This window comes from Metopolophium dirhodum, chromosome 1, assembly GCF_019925205.1.
Source record: "Metopolophium dirhodum isolate CAU chromosome 1, ASM1992520v1, whole genome shotgun sequence".
In the NCBI taxonomy this organism is placed as follows: domain Eukaryota; kingdom Metazoa; phylum Arthropoda; class Insecta; order Hemiptera; family Aphididae; genus Metopolophium; species Metopolophium dirhodum.
In genome coordinates this window covers 67442806-67461859 of record NC_083560.1, presented here as the reverse complement: position 1 = coordinate 67461859, position 19054 = coordinate 67442806, and the positions used below count along the sequence as shown (strand labels likewise).

The following is a 19054-nucleotide window of genomic DNA, read 5'->3' as shown; positions in this document are numbered from 1 at the left end:
CCGGTACCAGAACGGGGTCGAAAAATCGTAAAAAAACCAAAGAAAATTGTAAAAAGTGAGAAAAAAAACCGATTTTTATTAAAATGTTTTGAAAAAAAAACGACGTGTGATAACGACTACGGGCCGCGGTAGCGATAACGAGATTGTTATTGTTAAAAATATAATATTGTTTATCTAAAAATAGTTATAAATGTCTTTATGTACCTATTTCTGTTTTTCAAAATTGTGATCATTGTGTAAGTAAGTTACATTTATGTCGTGTGACGTGTATTAGGTATAATTATTTACTTGAATTTATTTTGTTTTATATTAAAATATAAGTAGAAGTTAGAACGTTTGTATATTACTCTAATAAGTAATAAGTGATGGCAAACAATAATAGAGGAAGAAAACCAAATAATTTAATTAAAAATATTGATGATGAAATTTTCAATTTGAAAGATCAAATTATTTTTGATGGCTATAGTAAGTATTATTGTATTAGTATAGGTATCTAAATAATATAAACAATGCAATGTATGATTCAACATACATACAGCTTTAATAGGTACATTCAATTACCTATTCAACCATTTTAAATGTGTAGGCTCTACATTTTAAACTTATCAATTACCTATAATAGGTACTACAATTAAATTAATTATATTAATTTTATGTACACAAGGAAAAGATTTATTCTATTGATTAAAAAATAGTCAATAAATGACTTGTAGAAAATAACAATATAAAATTAAATATATATAGTTATATCTAGTATATAGTTGTAGCCGTTGTAGGTATCTATGATAGTATTACCTTTTATTAGGTATAATTTGTAATTCCCAAAAAATATAATATGTTTATTTTAGATTTTTGATTTTAGATTTTAGATTTATTTTTTCCCAAATTTTATCAATAATATTATTGTTAATTAAACACCTAAGAGTAAAGTGAGTAAATAATATTTATCTTCACATAACATCTCAACTATATAGTATATACTAAATAGGTACCTATCACTTCAAACCTATATAATATTTATAATATACCTACCTGAAAAAATGTTTAATTACATTTAAATAAAATAATATTACAAACTATTAACTATTTACCACCATAGTACATGGAAAATCATTTATCAACGACAATTATTATTATAGTAGTAGGTACCTATTGTCAAAAATAACTTTATTGATAAAAATAATAAATTAATATATTATGTGATTGAATTAAAACCTATCCAATAGATGAGAATAATGTTTAAAAAAAAATAATAAATAAAAATATACAATTTATACAATATAAATAATGATATATAGTATACATATAATTATAATAGAAACTATTCAATATTTATAACTTAGAAATAACTAATAAGAAATGTAAAATATAAAATAAAGCGTACCTAACCTGGAGTTTTATTTGATTTGGTAGCTATTAATTGAATTATGTAATTTATTGATACATTCAGACTTTTTATTGTTTTTTTTTCCATAGCATTAAAATGAAGAAGTGAGAAATGAGAACATCACCCCTGCAGCTCTTAGAGTTCGAGTTGCTCTAAATCGTGGTGGAATTAAAAACAAATTGGGACTGATATCATCAAAGGAAAATAAAGATGATTTTAGTACAGGTAAATGTTAATTTGATAAAATTGTTTTCATAAATAATTAACTCTAGAGTACCTACCCCTAGTTAATTACACTTAGTTATCAGACTTCCTAAGTTTCATAATGTCTTCATTTAGGTAAATATTTATTAAATTATTATGTTATATTGGTTTTTAGTTTGTTCTCCTTGCACAGATGATGATGAGACGGTTGTATTTAATGATCTTGAATTTTCTATTACATTTTCTGATAACGAATGGCAAGCTATTAAGCCTAAAATATATGAGGAAAAACAAGGTCCAAGAACGTATCAAATAATGTCTCCATATGAATGGACTAATATCGTACAAGAACATTTCTTTATGCACACAAGACTTCCATGTTGTCTAGTGTTTAAAAAGTCTTACATTAATGTAAATTATGGGACATACATATCAGTACGTGGTCGTTGTTCTGATTGTGGTTCAGTTTTTGAAGGATCTATAAAGCAAATTCCTGACAATGATTCTAGGTAAGATAATATACAATATTATGTTTGTATATTCAATAATTTGATATCAATGGTGCGAGCTGATAAAAGTTTAAAAACAAGTATAAGTTAACTTATGAAAAATATATTATAAAAAAATATAGGGAGGCATATACATTTTTTGTACTTACCCCTACTTAATACCATTCTGGAGTGTGCCATTGATAAATAATCTATTCGATTGACCATTGTGGTACTAATGTAATTTAAATATTAAACACATTAATTTGTTATTTTTTTTACAGAGTAATAATGGAATGTAGATATTCTGGTTCCTATAATATCTCACATTCCAAAAAACGCAAGTTAATGGGCACTCAAAAAATCCGTGCTGTATCAGCAATGCTTGATAAACATATTGATCCTTCAGTTTTCAACCGCAAGGAAGCAAAACGTTTGATGAAAGAGGGTAATTAAAATGATATCACATTTCCCCCCCAATATTTTAGGCTACCGATTGTATTGATAAAATAATGCTTGAAGTAAAAAAAAATTTTAATTTTGTTGAAGTGTTTGGTTTTAAACGATGCTTATACTTCTAATATGAAGAAACAGGATATCATTAAAATTACTATATAATGTATATTTTACACTAAGTAGGAAGTTTTTTTTGTGAATCAAATATTCCTTTTTTAAAAGGGAAAATTAAATTGCTAGACATTTTCAAAGGAGGTGTTATAAAAAATAACATTTGACCATATCTATTGTAAAATAATTTATCTTTCACCATTTTACTATAGGTATACCTGTAATAAATTAACATGGTTAAGGTGGGCAATATTACACCCTTACAACATCCCCCTTGCTACGCCAATGCTTTAATCAAGTCACATAATCTTTTATTTATTAATAACTTTTGTTATAATTATTTTGGGTTAATTGTTCTAATTATTGCACACATTGTAATTTCTTTAAAACCTTGTCCATTTACATTCATAAAATACAATATTTTCAAAACAAGATTAAGAAATAATTTCAGTACCCTTAGATAAGTTTTTATTCTTCAACATTTTGAAAAGAATATTTCTACTGTGCAATTCATAGCTGCTTTGAATAAAAATATTTGCATTTCAATAAAAATATTTTCTCATAGTTACTTTATAGTATTATGAACCATTATAATAATATAATGTTATACATTTAATAAACAATAAATAAAATATATTTTTAGGAGATTTTACCCCAGCTCAAATACCAAACAATCAAACTCTAAGAACAGCTAAGAGTAGAGCAATAAATGCTGAACGGTATCATTCCAATCCAATAGTTGCTGTAAATATTATGAAACATTGTGAAACTTATTGCTCAATTATTCGAAATGTTGGATATGATGGGTTTTTTGTTCATTTTTGGAGCAACCTGCAATTACAGATATACAAAGAATGCTATTCTAGAGTCAAAATACCAACTATGTCGTTTGATGCAACAGGTGGATGTTGTAAGAAAATTAAGAGGTCGAATGGCGATCAAAGTAGTCATCTGTTTTTGTATGAAGGTGTTATGGAAATAGAAGGTAAAACATTTACTGCACTATCAATGATTTCAGAACAACATGATACATTATCCATATACTCTTGGTTGGACCGTTGGCTTAGATGTGGCATTAAACCACCAAAAATGATTGTTTGTGATCAATCATTAGCTCTAATGTCAGCCATCGTTCAATCATTCACACAATACAAGTCACTACAGGCATACTTAGAATCATGTTACAAATTAATTTTTAATCCAAATGATAGAACTTGCTCTGTATCCACATGCTATATTAGAAATGATGTCAACCATTTTATTCATTTAATAACCAAATGGACTCCTTTGAAAAATGTTAAGTTTGCTCGAACAAAATCACTGTTTGTTAGATCCATGGCACTATTAATATACTGTAATTCAATTGAAGAAGCCAATAAAATACTCAAAGCTATTTTTAATGTAGCTTTGAGTCACTACGATGGTCATATTTTAATATCAAATAAACAATTAACTGAAGATACTATATGTGCCTCAAGTAAAAAATATCTGCAATCTTTGATTTCCAATAAAATGGCATACCTGCAGGAGTATGATACATTTATTGATGAAAATAGTACAGCCAAAGAACTTTCCGAAGATCATGATCTTGAAGACTTACGTGAAGATTTTTTTGGTTAATTTGAGATTTGGGCATCATCAATAGCTGAGCAATGTAAAATGGAAGTTCAAACAAATGAAGGTGATATTGACAATGCACAATATACTCCAGAAATTGTGCCTCTTATAATTAAGCCCATGAAGTTATATCCTTGTTGGTCAGGTATCATGAGAAAAACATTTGGTTATGGAGAAGCTTCAGCGTCCAGTGCCCGGATAGAAAGTAATTTCAATCAACTTAAAAATAGAGTTTTTAAAAGTGATAATTTACCATTAAGAATTGATACATTTTTAGACAAGATTATTTCTTATTATAAAGGCGATCACTTACTGATACAAAATAATATTCCGCTTAAAAAAATATATGACACTAACACAATTCCATCAAATCAATCAAGCGATTCTGATAGTAAAAATCAGAATGAAAATTTTGAGTATAAAAAAGTTGATAAAATTCACATAGATACAGTGACACTTGATAAAAATTCAAATACATTTTTAGAATGTAATACAGAAACTAATGCTGAAGAACAATGGCAAAAGAAAGGGATGTCAACAACATTTAAAAATAATCGATATAAAAAATCTTACCTTAATCCACAAGCAGGATTTGAGAACCTCGATCTCAACAAAAAAGGATCAGAAAAACAAATTGTATTTTTAAAAAATGGAAATAAATTTAACAACAGTAAAAATCATAATGAAAATGCTGATGCGGAGTACGAAAAAATTGATACAATTCACATAGATACAGTGACACTTGATAAAAATTCAAATACATACATTTGTAATTATACAGTTACTAACAATTTAGATGAAAAGTTAAATGAAAGTCAACAAATCAATGAAGAAGTATCAGGTATCCTACATCCATGTTTAGCGTGTAGTAATGGTAATTTTCCTACAGGAGCCTATCGTTGTGTACAATGTACCAAGCCAGTTCATTCATTTGGCTGTTCGGTAAAAAATATAGATAGTGATGAGGGATATGGTGAGACACGGATTTGTTTGACCTGTGTAGAATGTAACACAGAAACAAATGCAGAAGAACAATGGCAAAAAAAAGGGAAGTCAACAACATTTAAAAATAGTCGATCTAAAAAATCTTACCTTAATCCACAAGCAGGATTTGAGAACCTCGATCTCAACAAAAAAGGATCAGAAAAACAAATTGTATTTTTAAAAAATGGAAATACTTTTAACAACAAGCCTCAGACAATAAAAAACATAGGAAAAGTTATATTGAGAAATACTTGTTCTGTTGATTCTATATTAACATCATTGGCCTATGCAGCTGCAGACAGTAGTAACTATCTTTCATTCTTGGTAAAACATGAAAAATCTGATAGAACAGCAAAATTTATAACTAGAATGTTAAGTAAAAAAAATGTAAAAATAACTAGTTTGTATAAAGAACGAATAGAATTATTGGCACTGCATTACCCATATAATGATGGAAGAGCATACTCTAGTAGGTAATATACAACTAATTGATATTATGGGAACATTAAAATCTACAGCAAAAAAACTATTCAAAAAATTGCCATCATATACAAACGTGAATTGTTGTAAAAATATGTTATGTCCTAATTATATCACTGTACAAAAATACCCAGTTATTTCGTTATGTGCTTTTGATGATTACATAAATGTACAAGAAGAAATTGAAAAATACTTTTCAACTGAAGAAATAGACTGTATTGAATGTCCGTCAAGAAGGAAAAATACATTCAATGCAAAATCCCATATATTGATTGAGCTTATGTCACTTCCAAAAGGTAAAATAAATTACCTTCATACTTTACAATTATTATATATTACCAAAATTCTTAAATAAAAATTGATTGACTAACTTGTATTTTGTAGAACTTGAAGAATCGACAAGTTATGCAGACATTACAGAAATCTGTAATGTTCCACAAAATTATGCAAAACCAGTTTAATGGGACTTGGAGGAAATACCGAAAATATTAATAATAAGAACCAAAGAATACTATTTAAGAAGTGCAATCGTATTTGTAAGTGGGGATCGCTCTGGTCTAAGAGTATCCACTGGACATTATAAGTCAATAGTATGGCGAGACAATGAGCGGTGGGAAGTGTATGATGACCTTAAAGAAACAGCTACAAATCCCCATGGAAAAAAACAAAATGTAGAATTTTTAATATACACAATATAAAATTTTTTATGAATATTATTTATTTTTTTATAACTTTATTACCTACTTAAAATATTGTAGCACAAATTTGATATCAAAAAGAGGGTAAGTAAGTGGATGTCGCTCTGCTGTATAGTAGTTTACAAGTGAGTTACTGTAATGGATGGTATTAAATTTGAATTCAATGATATAACATCATTGTATACGAAAAACGATTCTGATCGGAGACGAGCTTTCAGTCTTGGATATTTTATAGAATATTAATTAAATTATTTATTTTTTAAATGTAGGTACCTATAAAAGAAATTCATTATGTTACGTGGAACCTTGTTTCAAATTTTCAATCCTTAGTTATAAAAGTTAATCATTTTATCGGAAAGGCGGGAGTGAGTACCAGCGGACCACTGAAATTAAAATGGTTGGATAAAAGAAAAGCTGAGAGTGCTGGAAATCCCAGGGTCTGGATCCGAAGCAACAACGATCTTCAGGAACAGGATGCAGGGGATGTGGTAGTCATGACCACTGCCAAGCTGCATGTCCGAAAAGAAAGTCAGAGTCAGGAAACGCCAAAATGACTGGCGGGACCACCGGGTCCCGACCGGCCAAGAAGTATCTGACGAAAAAATCTCGAGTCGTCCGAAGAGTGGTAAGCAACGGAGTTAGGTGGCCGAACTCGAAAAATTACGGAGTTAACCGAATTTCATGCCCGGATGTATCTTCAGGGCTGCAGTGTTAGACGATATCATCGGAGATGTCTTCCAGGGCCATAATTTCCTTGTGGAGCAAAAAGTCGCGGTTGCATACTATAGCGGTTGCATAATCTACTCGGGGAAGAGAGACGTGTTTCCGTAAGTTGGAGAAATCCAGTAACTCTGGTTACCGTAGGGACGGACTTAACAACCACAGATTTACCCGAAGGAGAATACGGAATGCTGGTCAAACAAGTCCTATGCCAACATCCGGGGGTTTTCTCCGGAGGTAGGTAGAACTCGAGTGATATAGCACCAGATCCGTCTCAAGGATCCAAATCCGGTGGCTCTAAACGATTACGGGTACTCCCGAAAGAAAAACTAGGTCATTGTCGAAATGGTACGAGACATTGGAGGAACAGGATTTTATAGAACCTAGTATATCTCCATGTGCTGCACTGGTAGTACTCGTGAAGAAAAAGGATAGCTAACGCAGATTTTGCGTGGACTATCACCGGCTCAACATGTAGACGGAGTTGGACGCTCACTCAATGCTGGACCTCCATGACATGGTCTGATTTACAGTACTATGGATTTTAAATCAGGATATTGGCAGGTGGGTCTTATTTACCAGCGACACGTCCACTAAATGAACGACAGGCGTTTCGGAAGTTGAAGGAGTCTTTGGTGTCAGCACCACGGCTCTGCCCACCTCTCCCGGGTAAGCCATTCAATCTACAAACTGACGAAAGCAAGGCGGAGTTGGTACCGTACACTTCCAGCTCAGGAAAGATCAGCAGTCGAACGTGAATGTCTAGCCATAGTTTGGGTGGTTGACAGGTTCAGGGTGTATCTTGGGTAAGTTTATGTTATTTACGGATAGCGTGGCACTCCGATGGTTACAGCAAGCTCGGGCAGTCGCATAAAACTAACGCGATGGAAGTTACAACTTGGGACTTTTGATTTTGAAATCCAGCACGTGCCCGGAGTAGAAAATGAAGCAGCCGACGTGCTATCATGTTGTCCGGTAGGACCGAATACAGTGGACGAAGAGTCGTTGGAGACAAATATCCACGATCCTCCGGTGATTTGGCCCGGAGTGACCGGTGAAATGTTGGAGCGTCCGGAGAGTCTGGTTTGGGTGTCACCCAGTGTGGAAAGATCCAGCCGAAGAAAGATGACTAAAACGTATCATTGCAAGATGCCTGAGAGTGGCAACACAACAACACGAACATACAGGAGATACTTGCTAAACTGTCCAGAGACGGTGCATGGTTCGGTCGTCTTCAGAAGTAGTAAGTCATCTGGGATCAGGTATTACACCACCACCCTCAATCCATCGCGCGTGGTGAAGAGGGGGTGGTTGTCCCATCTGACAATGCCCAGATTCTGCTATAAAGGTTTCACGACTACGACGTAGCTAATCACCCAGGGTGGAAAAAACGTACCGAAGCATAAAGATTCGTTTCTTTTGAGCGGATATGCGGGAAGCGATGGGTAACTACGTGCTAGCGTGCCATGTCTGTGCGCTTGTAAAGCCACTGAATCACAAGCCAGAAGATCGGATGTGCACCCAAATCCCACGTCGACCTTGGGAATTGCTGAGCATTGATATTATGGGTCTGTACCCACGGACGCAGATTGGTAAGACAACGATTTTGGTAGTAACTGATTGATACAGTCGCTGGGTAGGGGCATATCCTTAGGAAAGGCGACGACCAAATCGATTGTGGATACATTCGAACGGGAGTTGTTCCCACGGTACGGATACTTGAGGGCATTATTGTCAGATATTGGCATTGGGCTGTAGTACCGTCAGACCTAACCTAACCTATCAAGAGGTGGGGAATGGAAGGGTGAATGACTTCAATATCCCGCCCACGTGCCAATCCGGTAGAAAGGCGAAATCAAGAATTGAAGAAAGGATTGCGAACCTTACTTGTAGATAAACCTCATAATTTGTGGGATCTTTACCAGTTACACGTATTGTTCTCCGTATAAAACAGAGAAAACCGAAACACCGGACAGTAGCCGGCCAAAATTATGTTTGGAGAATCTCCGGACGCAGGAAAAAATGGTCCGGAGTTGTCCAGAGCAGATCGGAATCCTTCGGTGGAAACGGGTGATGATCCGGTGGTAGAGGGGTGTTACCCGAAGGTGTCCATCCCCAAAGCCCCCAGAACCGATATACCTGCAGAATCCCCGAGAAGAACTATTCTGTCAGTAGGGGATTGGGCATATTATAAAGCGCATCCACAGTCAAGTGCGGAGAAGCGATTTCATGCGGGGTTCATCCCGATATGGTTAGGTCTGGTTAAGTTGGAGTAAACCACTAGGAACCGGAGTGTTCTTGACGGAAGGTATACACCCTACTAAGTTACTTGTCTCAGCGAGGAAGCGGGCTGTAGGACCGTGAGAGAACATTAACTAACCATACCTTGTTTTAGATAGCACAACGAGCAAATAACCTGCCACCAATCCGCGACAACCGGCCATCCCGTGGCATGATTGCCACACATGCGATAAAGCTCCAGGAAATGACCGCACGGTTGTTGCGGGAAGCCAGGAGGCTGTCGGGCGATGGTCTGGAAGAAACCATCGGCGGTTGGTCACCCAAACGCGCGGCCACCGCATCTTTGGCCGGACATGGGCAAGCCCTACTGCGTGGACCCTGTTCGAGCGGGGGTTGGCCGAGGGATGTTGATCCACGTGGGCAAACACCCCGCAGCACGAAGCCACCAGGTCTAGGGCAGGGCCGCCTGAGCGGGTTCCACCTCGCCGAGCGGCGCCGGGATACCAGTTCCACGACGTCCGAGACGGACGAAACCGCTTCCAGGCCCAGCGACCAGCGGTGCAGCCGCAAGCCCAGCAGCAACCACCAGTAAGGCCACTCCACCAGTAAGGCTCCCAGGAGCAAGTAAAATTTTTTTTTTTTATATAATTCCAATCAAAGTTAAATATTAATTTAGGGAAGTATTCATTCAGTCATGTATACTGACACTCGCAGGTATTTTGACCATTGTAATTAGTAATTACTAATTACCTATTATTTGTTCATTTTTTTAAAATTTATTATTAAAAATAAAAACTAAAAACTACATTTATATATTATTATATTAATGTTTCACTTATCACGGTTTATTATGATACCACACGTCCACGCTTTATTTATAATAATATTATGTAATATGTTACATATTATGTAAGATGGTAACCACCAGTGGCGTCAAAGGTTTTAAAATGTGGTAGGGGCGCTGGGCAATTTCAAATATTCGTGGTCTCAATATCTTAATTATTTTATGGAGGTACATACCCTAATATAGTATATATATATACTCATAATCATGCTTTAAATATACTCATGCTCATAATTAAGTAATGGCCTGACCAGTGTTGAGACTTATCTAGATAAATTTATCTAGATAATTATCTAGATAAAAAATTACTCATCTATTATCTCATCTAGATAACTATTGTGCCATTTATCTATTGGTTATCTTAGATGACAAATTTAGTTATCTAGATAAATTTATCTAGATAAATTAATTCAAATCATATTATACATTTTCATGAATAATATTTTTTTTTTTTACTAAGATTGTTCTCACAGAACTCATTCCAATTGTTCCCATGTTCTACTAGCAAATTGTATTAAGTTTAAACGTTATTTTATGAAGATTTCGACAACATAACCCTTATTGGCAATTTGGTATAGATAATAATTAATAGATGTGAAATGTATAGTCTTAGTCTTAACTAGCCGCTACACAAAATAATATTATAATATTATCGTAATTTTATTCATGGTATCATTGATTATAATTTATAAATACTAAGGATCCGGCCACCGATCGGTAAACAACCGTGCCATCCATATATAAATACAGTCAAATTCGCGTATAACGATGACGTATATAACGATATTCCGGGTAAAACGATTCCAAGCAATGTATATGGTTGGTTTTATACGTTATGTCTTATGTGTAAGTTACTTTTTATAATCCGGATATAAAGGAAGTTCGGTTATAACGATCAGATTCTCTAGGTCCCTAGAAGATCGTTATAAGCGAATTTGACTGTATAACATTAAGCCACGTTATCGGGGCCAGACTAGTCGATTCTCCGAACCGTCCGAAATCGTTCTGGAATAAACCACGCGATTTGGTCGTGACGTTTTTATCGTCAACCGACAAAACGCATATTATGATCCGGCCCTATAGTACATTAGAACCTATTTATAATCAATGATGGTATCAACAATATTAATGATTGACGATTTCAACAATTCGCGTAGGCTTTAATATTAGATTTGGAAAAACTCAAACACTAAAAATAGCCTTCTTAACGAAAAGATAAGACCGTATTGTCTGTATTACCATTGATTATAAATACTAGTATTTATAATTAATGGTATTACCTAGTGCCCCTGCGTATGTAATCGGCGGTCTTCAGTTTTCTGACCACTGAGTGTTGAGTGTTGACTAGTGACTACAATGGTTGTGTAAGCTTTGCTGTTAGTATTATTCATCGTTATTCGTTAACAATATATTATATAACATATTCACAATAAGTAAGTACGAAGTAATAACTTTTATTAATAGAATGCCTATTAATATTAGCCATTATCTAATATATTATGTACTTAATATTTCAAGCATTGAAGTTTACAACATTATGGACCGTTTTGTTACGAAAAAAATTCGTCTTGATCTGGCAACGGGGGCACAAGAAGAAAATGCTGACGACCCACATTTAGACAAATCTAACCAAGCTCCTCTTGAACCTCCTAGTTTTAAATACTTATTTAATGATTTTTATAAAGTATTAACTGTGGAAGGTAAAAAATTGTCAGTTATATGTCAAAACTGCCAAAAAGTAGTAAACGGATCAACTAATTCGAGTGGAAACTTTTTAAGCCACATTAAAGTAAGTTTTTGTATTTATTACTAAATTGTATACATTGTTATTTTAGGATTATTATATAATTTATCAGGTTAACACGTTGATCGACAAAAATAAAAAAAATACCTATGCATGTTATTTAAATTACTTTTATGATTTTGTAGTTACTAATTTACTATAGTAATATTTTTACTGGCTAGTGGCTAGTGGCTACTAGGTGCCTACCTATATTATGATATCATATACATAATAATTAATAATATTAGTAGTACTGAACTGCAGAATTGTAGAAAAATATTACATTAACTTACTTGTATTAAACTAGTAACTACAAAGTATTAGACTTGTACTATGTAAACTGAGTACTGATTACCAAGTATATTTAATTTTCAATATGTTACGTCTTATGTGAAGTTTATGGCTTAAACAATTTAAATATAGTTTCTCTAGTTTGATCAGGCTAGGAACAATGTAGATAAAACATCTAAGTAAATTATTATAAAAATGCTTGATAGCTGCAAAATATGCACCTATTCTGTTCGAATATTTTTAAGTTGTTTTTCTAAAATGATGTCTTATTATAAGTTATTACATGCTGATTGTTAATATAAAGTAGTTAATGCCATGTGTAGTCTGCTTTATTATACATTTTATAAAGAAATTACCCATAAATTTACAGCTCAAACATAACTCATTGATGCAAAAAGTAAACCAAGCAAGGAAAAGACATGATGTATCCAAAACAACAGAGATTCAAACAAAACTGTTTAGTGGTCCAACTAAAAAATGGTCTAAAGATAAGGTAATTCAACTTACTAGTTATTAAATAAGACAAGTACTTTTCAATAAATTGCATTTATAGATATAATTATGCTACCTAGCTACTACCAAGTTACAAACAAAGTTTTTTTTACAAATTACAAAAATTCTAGAATACAAATTATAAAATAATATAAATTACAAATACAATTTATTTTGACCTTATCAATGTATATGGTTAATAATAAATTGCAATCATGTAGATTATTTGAAGATGATGCCAACATGATATGAAATATGAATCAGTAATTTTTCAGTTATTAAATTGTTTGTACTAAGGATAATAATCCTTAAAAAAGGTTTTACAAAAATACTCTAAGTGAATCTAGTATTTATACTTGAGCCATATTTGCGTACAAATTATTAATATCAAACAATTAATATTAATCACTAAAATGTTCAAATCACCATAGCCATTCTTATATATCCATTATTGTGGACTTATTATCTTTAGTACACAAAGTTAAATAACTCAAAAACCACTCGTACAAATTTTGATTCTGGTACGTTAACATTTTCAGAAAAGTTACACTAAATAATTTACTGTTGAAAGCAGGTTCTCATTTGAAAAAAATAAATTTATGTCTGTTGGTCATTATTTCAGTATTACAACAAATCTCAAGAATTTAAAAATATAGGTCTTAAAGTACCTATATTTAAAATTTCAAAAATCAGAATTAAAGTAACTTCAGTATTAAAAAAGAAAAAGGGGATTAACATACTTGACGAATCACATCCTATATAATAGTATATTGTAATCTAAAACATAAAAAAGTAATATTAATATTTTATACTCTATAGATTGGTAATTTGGTGTTCAACTACATTATTCAAGAAATGAGACCTTTAATTACATGCGAGAAACCAGCATTTCGACAGTTAATCTTTGGCCTTACTGGTTTAACATCTGCAGATTCTGTTTTATTCCCAGACCGAAATTATATATCAAAGAAACTCAATTCAAGCTATACAAATTATATTTCAATGTTGACTTCTTTGCTCAATAAACAACAGTATATTTGGACTACTGCAGATATATGGAGTACTAACAATAAAAGCTATCTTGGCATGACATGTCACTTCATTGAAGAAATTTCTTATACCCGTCATTCCTATGTTTTGGGCTGCAGAAGAATCAAAGGTGGACATAATTATTTAAATATTGCTGAGTTAATCAATGAAATAACTCAAACTTATCAAATAAGTACTTCAAAAATAACACATACTATAACTGACAACGCAAGTAACTTTGGTAAAGCATTTCGAACATTCTCAACCACATTGTGTGAAAAATCAAATACTTACGATGTAGGTAATTTATCCAGTGATTCAGATTCTAATACTTTTGTTGAAAATTCGGAAAGTGAAGATGACGAAGGTTGTGAAATTCAATATGTTGATTTATATCCTTTACTTTCTGAAGAATCAAATGAACATTCTGAAGATATTAGTATTTGCCTGCCTGACCATATGAAATGTTGTGCTCATACCCTGAATTTGATTGCTACAACAGACATTGCAAAAATAACTGACAGATCTTATTTACAAATTTCAAAAGCTACGTTTGAAAAACTGTTTAAGTTTTGGAATCTGGTCAGTCGTAGTACTGCAGCTTCAGATACAGTAAGTGATAAATGTAATTGTAAATTTCCAGTGCCGGTTATTACAAGGTGGAACTCAATGTATGATGCGGCAAAAAAAATATTATATTATAAAGAAAAATTGATTCCAGTATTTGATGAACTGAAATTAAATAAGTTAAAAATGACTGAGTGGCTATTTCTCAATGAGTATTGTGAAGTTATGGAGCCATTAGCCTCAGCGCTAGACAAATTACAAGGAGAAAAAAGAAGTTATTTAGGATATGTGGCACCAACAATATTATCCATAAGACTTTTGTTATTAAAGTCAACAAATAGAGTATATTGTAAACCATTAAGTCTATGCATAATTCAAAATCTTGAAAAACGATTTGATTATTTATTTAACTTAAACAGTTCCAAGAGTAAGGCATTTATTATTGCATCAATAAGCCACCCAAAATTTAAAATGAACTGGGTACCAATAAGATATAAAAATTTGTGCAGAAATTTATTTGTCAGTGAATGTAATACATTAAGTGCTGTTATTAGTTCAACTCCAAATTCTGGTTCATCTAGTGAAGAAAATAACGAGAGTGATGATGACAACTTTTATAACAATTTACTAGAAAATTGTATTGATGAAAATTTAAACGAATCTCAATGCACCACCGAAAAAAGAAACACCAATTTAGCTGGTATTCAAAGTTCATCATTTTTAAACTCAAAAAATAAAAATTTAATCATGTTAGATTCTTTCTTTATTGTAAAGAATGTATTTTTAAAATATAACACATCATTGCCATCATCTGCTCCCGTAGAAAGATTGTTCAGCGGAGCTATACAAGTCTTAACACCACGGCGAAATCGGCTAAAAGATACTACATTTGAAAAGCTGCTCTGTTGTAGATGTAACCTTTAGAATAATATATTTGGTTAGCTACATAATATTATGTAATAAATTATAATTATAATTATTTTGTTTTTTTATTTTAATAAAGATAATATCGTTTTTTTTTTCTATTCATTGTTTTTGAAGAAACATAATAGTCAACAATTATTCTCAATAAAATGTCTACTATAAAATATAAAATAAGTAAAACTTTGTTCCAATAAATTAAACAAATAAACTAAGGTAAAAATAAAAATACTTAGGTACTAGCTACAAAAACATTAATTGTAACTATGTACCAGACACCTATTGACTTGTGACTACTAACTATAAGTTAGTTTATGTTCACGTAGGTAAAAAGGAAGTAGGTATATCTATTATTTAATTATATTAATGTAATAATTATTCTTTTTATCTATAATATTATCTAGATAAAACTTAGATTATCTTCATCTTATCTAGATGAATGTAAAATGTAGTTATCTTTATCTGTATCTAGATAAATTTCCATAAAATTATCTGTATCTTATCTAGATGAATTTTTCGTTATCTATTCTCAACACTGGGCCTGACGTTAGAATAGACTTCGGTGCACTGGTAACCACTTTGGTAACTCTTCGATCACACTTAAATACATGGTAGTTCCGCCCATGTATATATTATTATGATATATTATCTATGAGCTGTCGACAGTCTATTTTTAAAAATATGGCTATATACACCATTTACTTCGGCAACGGTTATCAACGCGCGTCAATAACACGAGGATTTGACACAGCGTAAGAAGTCCACCGTCGCCTACGAAGTATTCACTTTTAAAAATAAAAATACTAGTGATAGTAACTCTTGAGCCGACACGACGTGCAGTGTACCACTGATCAATGATAATATAATAATTAAAGGCCAAAGGCGCAATCGCATCGTCACGAAAACCCGTAACAAAAGTGGTGTGTATATAATATTATTAAAGTATTTGAAAGTTAATTTATGACATCAATTAGTGTTTGTCATGTAAGATGTTGTACATAGCCAATAGGACACCAAATTTCAGTTTATTTTTAAATACCTAACATTTTCATCATAATATAAATATGCTCTTTTTAACTCAAATATGATTTGTTTTTTTCCTTCTGTAATCACTTTTTGGGGCAGTAAAATGTTTTTGACTTTCAAGTTTAAGGATGATTTGTGGTAGATGGTTAATATTGGAACTAGTTAGTAATTTGGATGGTAAAAAGTAAAAACTTCCCAATAATTTTCTAAGTAACCGGGAAAACGGGAATTTTACGCAAAACCAGTAGATAATTAAAATTAGTTTTATTTTTTTGTTGTACCTTACTCAAAACCAAATTTACTAGGCACATTAAAAAACATTAATTTTTAACCTTTTTAGTGTCATGATTCCCAAAATAGGTTAAAATAAAGCCCGTAACCTTGCAACAACCCACCCCCTTCTTATATTAATAATGAATTCTATCTTTTATATATTTTACTAATAACTTACAAAATACACTAGGTACATAATACATAGGTATTAGGTATATAAATATATCATTAACCATTAAGAGTGTCGGAGCTGGTTTTTCAAATTTCCCTCAATACCTTAAAATTAAAATTTTATATTTTATTTACTACACTAATTATAACACATTCCCAATAGTTTATTGCGCAATACGGTTATGCCTATTTAGGAGGGAGAGGTTGATTGATATATTTTTTCAACAAAAATAATTTGAGGTCGTTAGGGCCGGAGCGTTTTTTTGTACAAAAACATGTCTTAAGGAAAATAATTTTATTTTAAATAGCGTTAGAAACAGGGACTGGAACCGTACCGAAAAGAACCGGTTTTGGAACCGGAACCCTTTGAATAATGGGAACCGGAACCTCACCGAAACCCTTATTTAAATTAATTTGAAAACCGGAACCCCACCGGAACCGGTACTTTTTTTTAAAGGTTTCTTACGATTAATTTCGGTTTTTTAATAATTCTATTATTTTTATTTTTATTTTTCATTATTATTACGACGATTAATAATATTCAAAAATAATCATTCAATTACCTACAGAGTACAGAGTTCAAGCGTCTGAGACATCGAGACGTGTCACTAAGACTAAACAGTAAACACTTGATTATAAGCACTATAAGCTATAAATATTTCTACGTAACAACTGATAATGTAATAATAGCAATTTCCAGCAAAAATAAAAGTCGTTATTTACTGCACAATATACACCAGGTCCTGTAGGTCTGCTACTTCCAGTTACCACAATAATAACTAATAAGAAATTCATAAAATATGTTTATAAATAACTACGAATGTTATGATGTTTACATTTACTATGCTTATAGTTTTATTATAGTATCGTTATTCGTTATCAGATTATCTGATGCGTATAGCACGCCTAACGCGTTTCTTTGATTATTAGATTCTGTCTTTCATTGCTAGTGTTGTGATTTGTTACTGTTTATTTCATTATACTCATTATAGTGTCTTGTGGCTGTAGGTACCTGTAGCCCTGTAGGTGGTGTCTAACTTCGTTATTTTAAACTTAGTATTATATATCATAATGGGTCGTATACTTTCGTCAATAATACATTCATATTATAAATATGATTGCAATGAACGTGAATCGTCGTGTAAGCATTGTACTTGCAAAATTAAAGTAAGTAATAAGTAAATTATTAACAAATATTAACATTAGTATCTAGGTATTTGAAATTTTAGATTTAAGCCCTCAATTTATTTTTATTTTTAGTTAAATAGTTAAATAATATTATATTATAACTTATCTACATAATTTATTATAATTGGTAATAATCAAAATAATGGTGTGAATTGTGTGTATAGAAAAATCAAGAATTTAAACCTAATTTTAATTTTCAAATGTTCTCATAATCCCACATTGATTTTCAACTTCTTCAAAGTAATATATTTAATACAAAATATTTATTGTTTTAACTTTTAAAATTTTAAATCAATAATCACCATGAGAACAAACCATTTAAAGATAAATTTCATTTCATAAATCATAGATTCATTTTTGTGTAGTAATATAATAACATAATACCGATAATATAATATTGTATATTTATAATTGTTTTAATTTAAAATGTTTTTAAGAATTATTTATTTCAATTAATTTTCTTCATTAAACTTAGAGTACCTATATACTTTTTAATTATTTTTTTAAATTTTTGTGATGTAATAATTATAAATAAAAATGAATACCTAATCTATATATTATATTAAGTAGGTACCTATTAATCTTTATTTCATTGTTTGCATATTATATTCAATGTTTGAAGATTTGTTTACTATGAAATAGTATATTTTTATTTTTATATTTTATGATTAATAAATATTTATTTATCATTATTTTGTTTTTATTTTTTACCCAGGTATTTTTATAACTTGATAATATATAATATATTATAGGTAATATGTATAATAATAGTAAAAAAAAATGTTTGACTGCCTCAAATTAAAGTCTTATTTTTATAGGGTAATCATGGTACAAATTTAAAAAAACATCTTGCAAGCCATCATAATGAATTGTATGAAGAGTTTCTGGAAAAAGGATCTAAAAAGGATAAAAAAAACAGTTGGTGTTTCTAAGGTCAAAGCACATCAACAATTATTTCATTTTAATGAATCAAAATATGTTAAAGTTAATTTAAGTGAAAAAACAATTATTGATGCTTGTGTTGATCTCGTAACCATTAATGGACGACCATTCAGCATGTTGAACGATTCGGGATTTCGTAGA

General features: G+C 31.4%; 1 protein-coding gene and 1 pseudogene across 1 annotated transcript; both read left to right on the top strand.

Moving 5' to 3' along the window:
• Positions 1–5616: 5616 nt before the first annotated feature.
• On the top strand, positions 5617–6425 carry LOC132934446 (uncharacterized; annotated as a pseudogene).
• Positions 6426–11838: 5413 nt separating this feature from the next.
• LOC132936268 (uncharacterized) lies at positions 11839–15460 on the top strand. The gene is made up of 4 exons (XM_061002956.1): positions 11839–12019; positions 12675–12797; positions 13616–13901; positions 15141–15460. The coding sequence occupies exons 2-4, from the start codon at positions 12693–12695 to the stop codon at positions 15314–15316; spliced, it is 567 nt and encodes a 188-aa protein (XP_060858939.1). The 5' UTR covers positions 11839–12019; positions 12675–12692; the 3' UTR covers positions 15317–15460.
• Positions 15461–19054: the final 3594 nt, after the last annotated feature.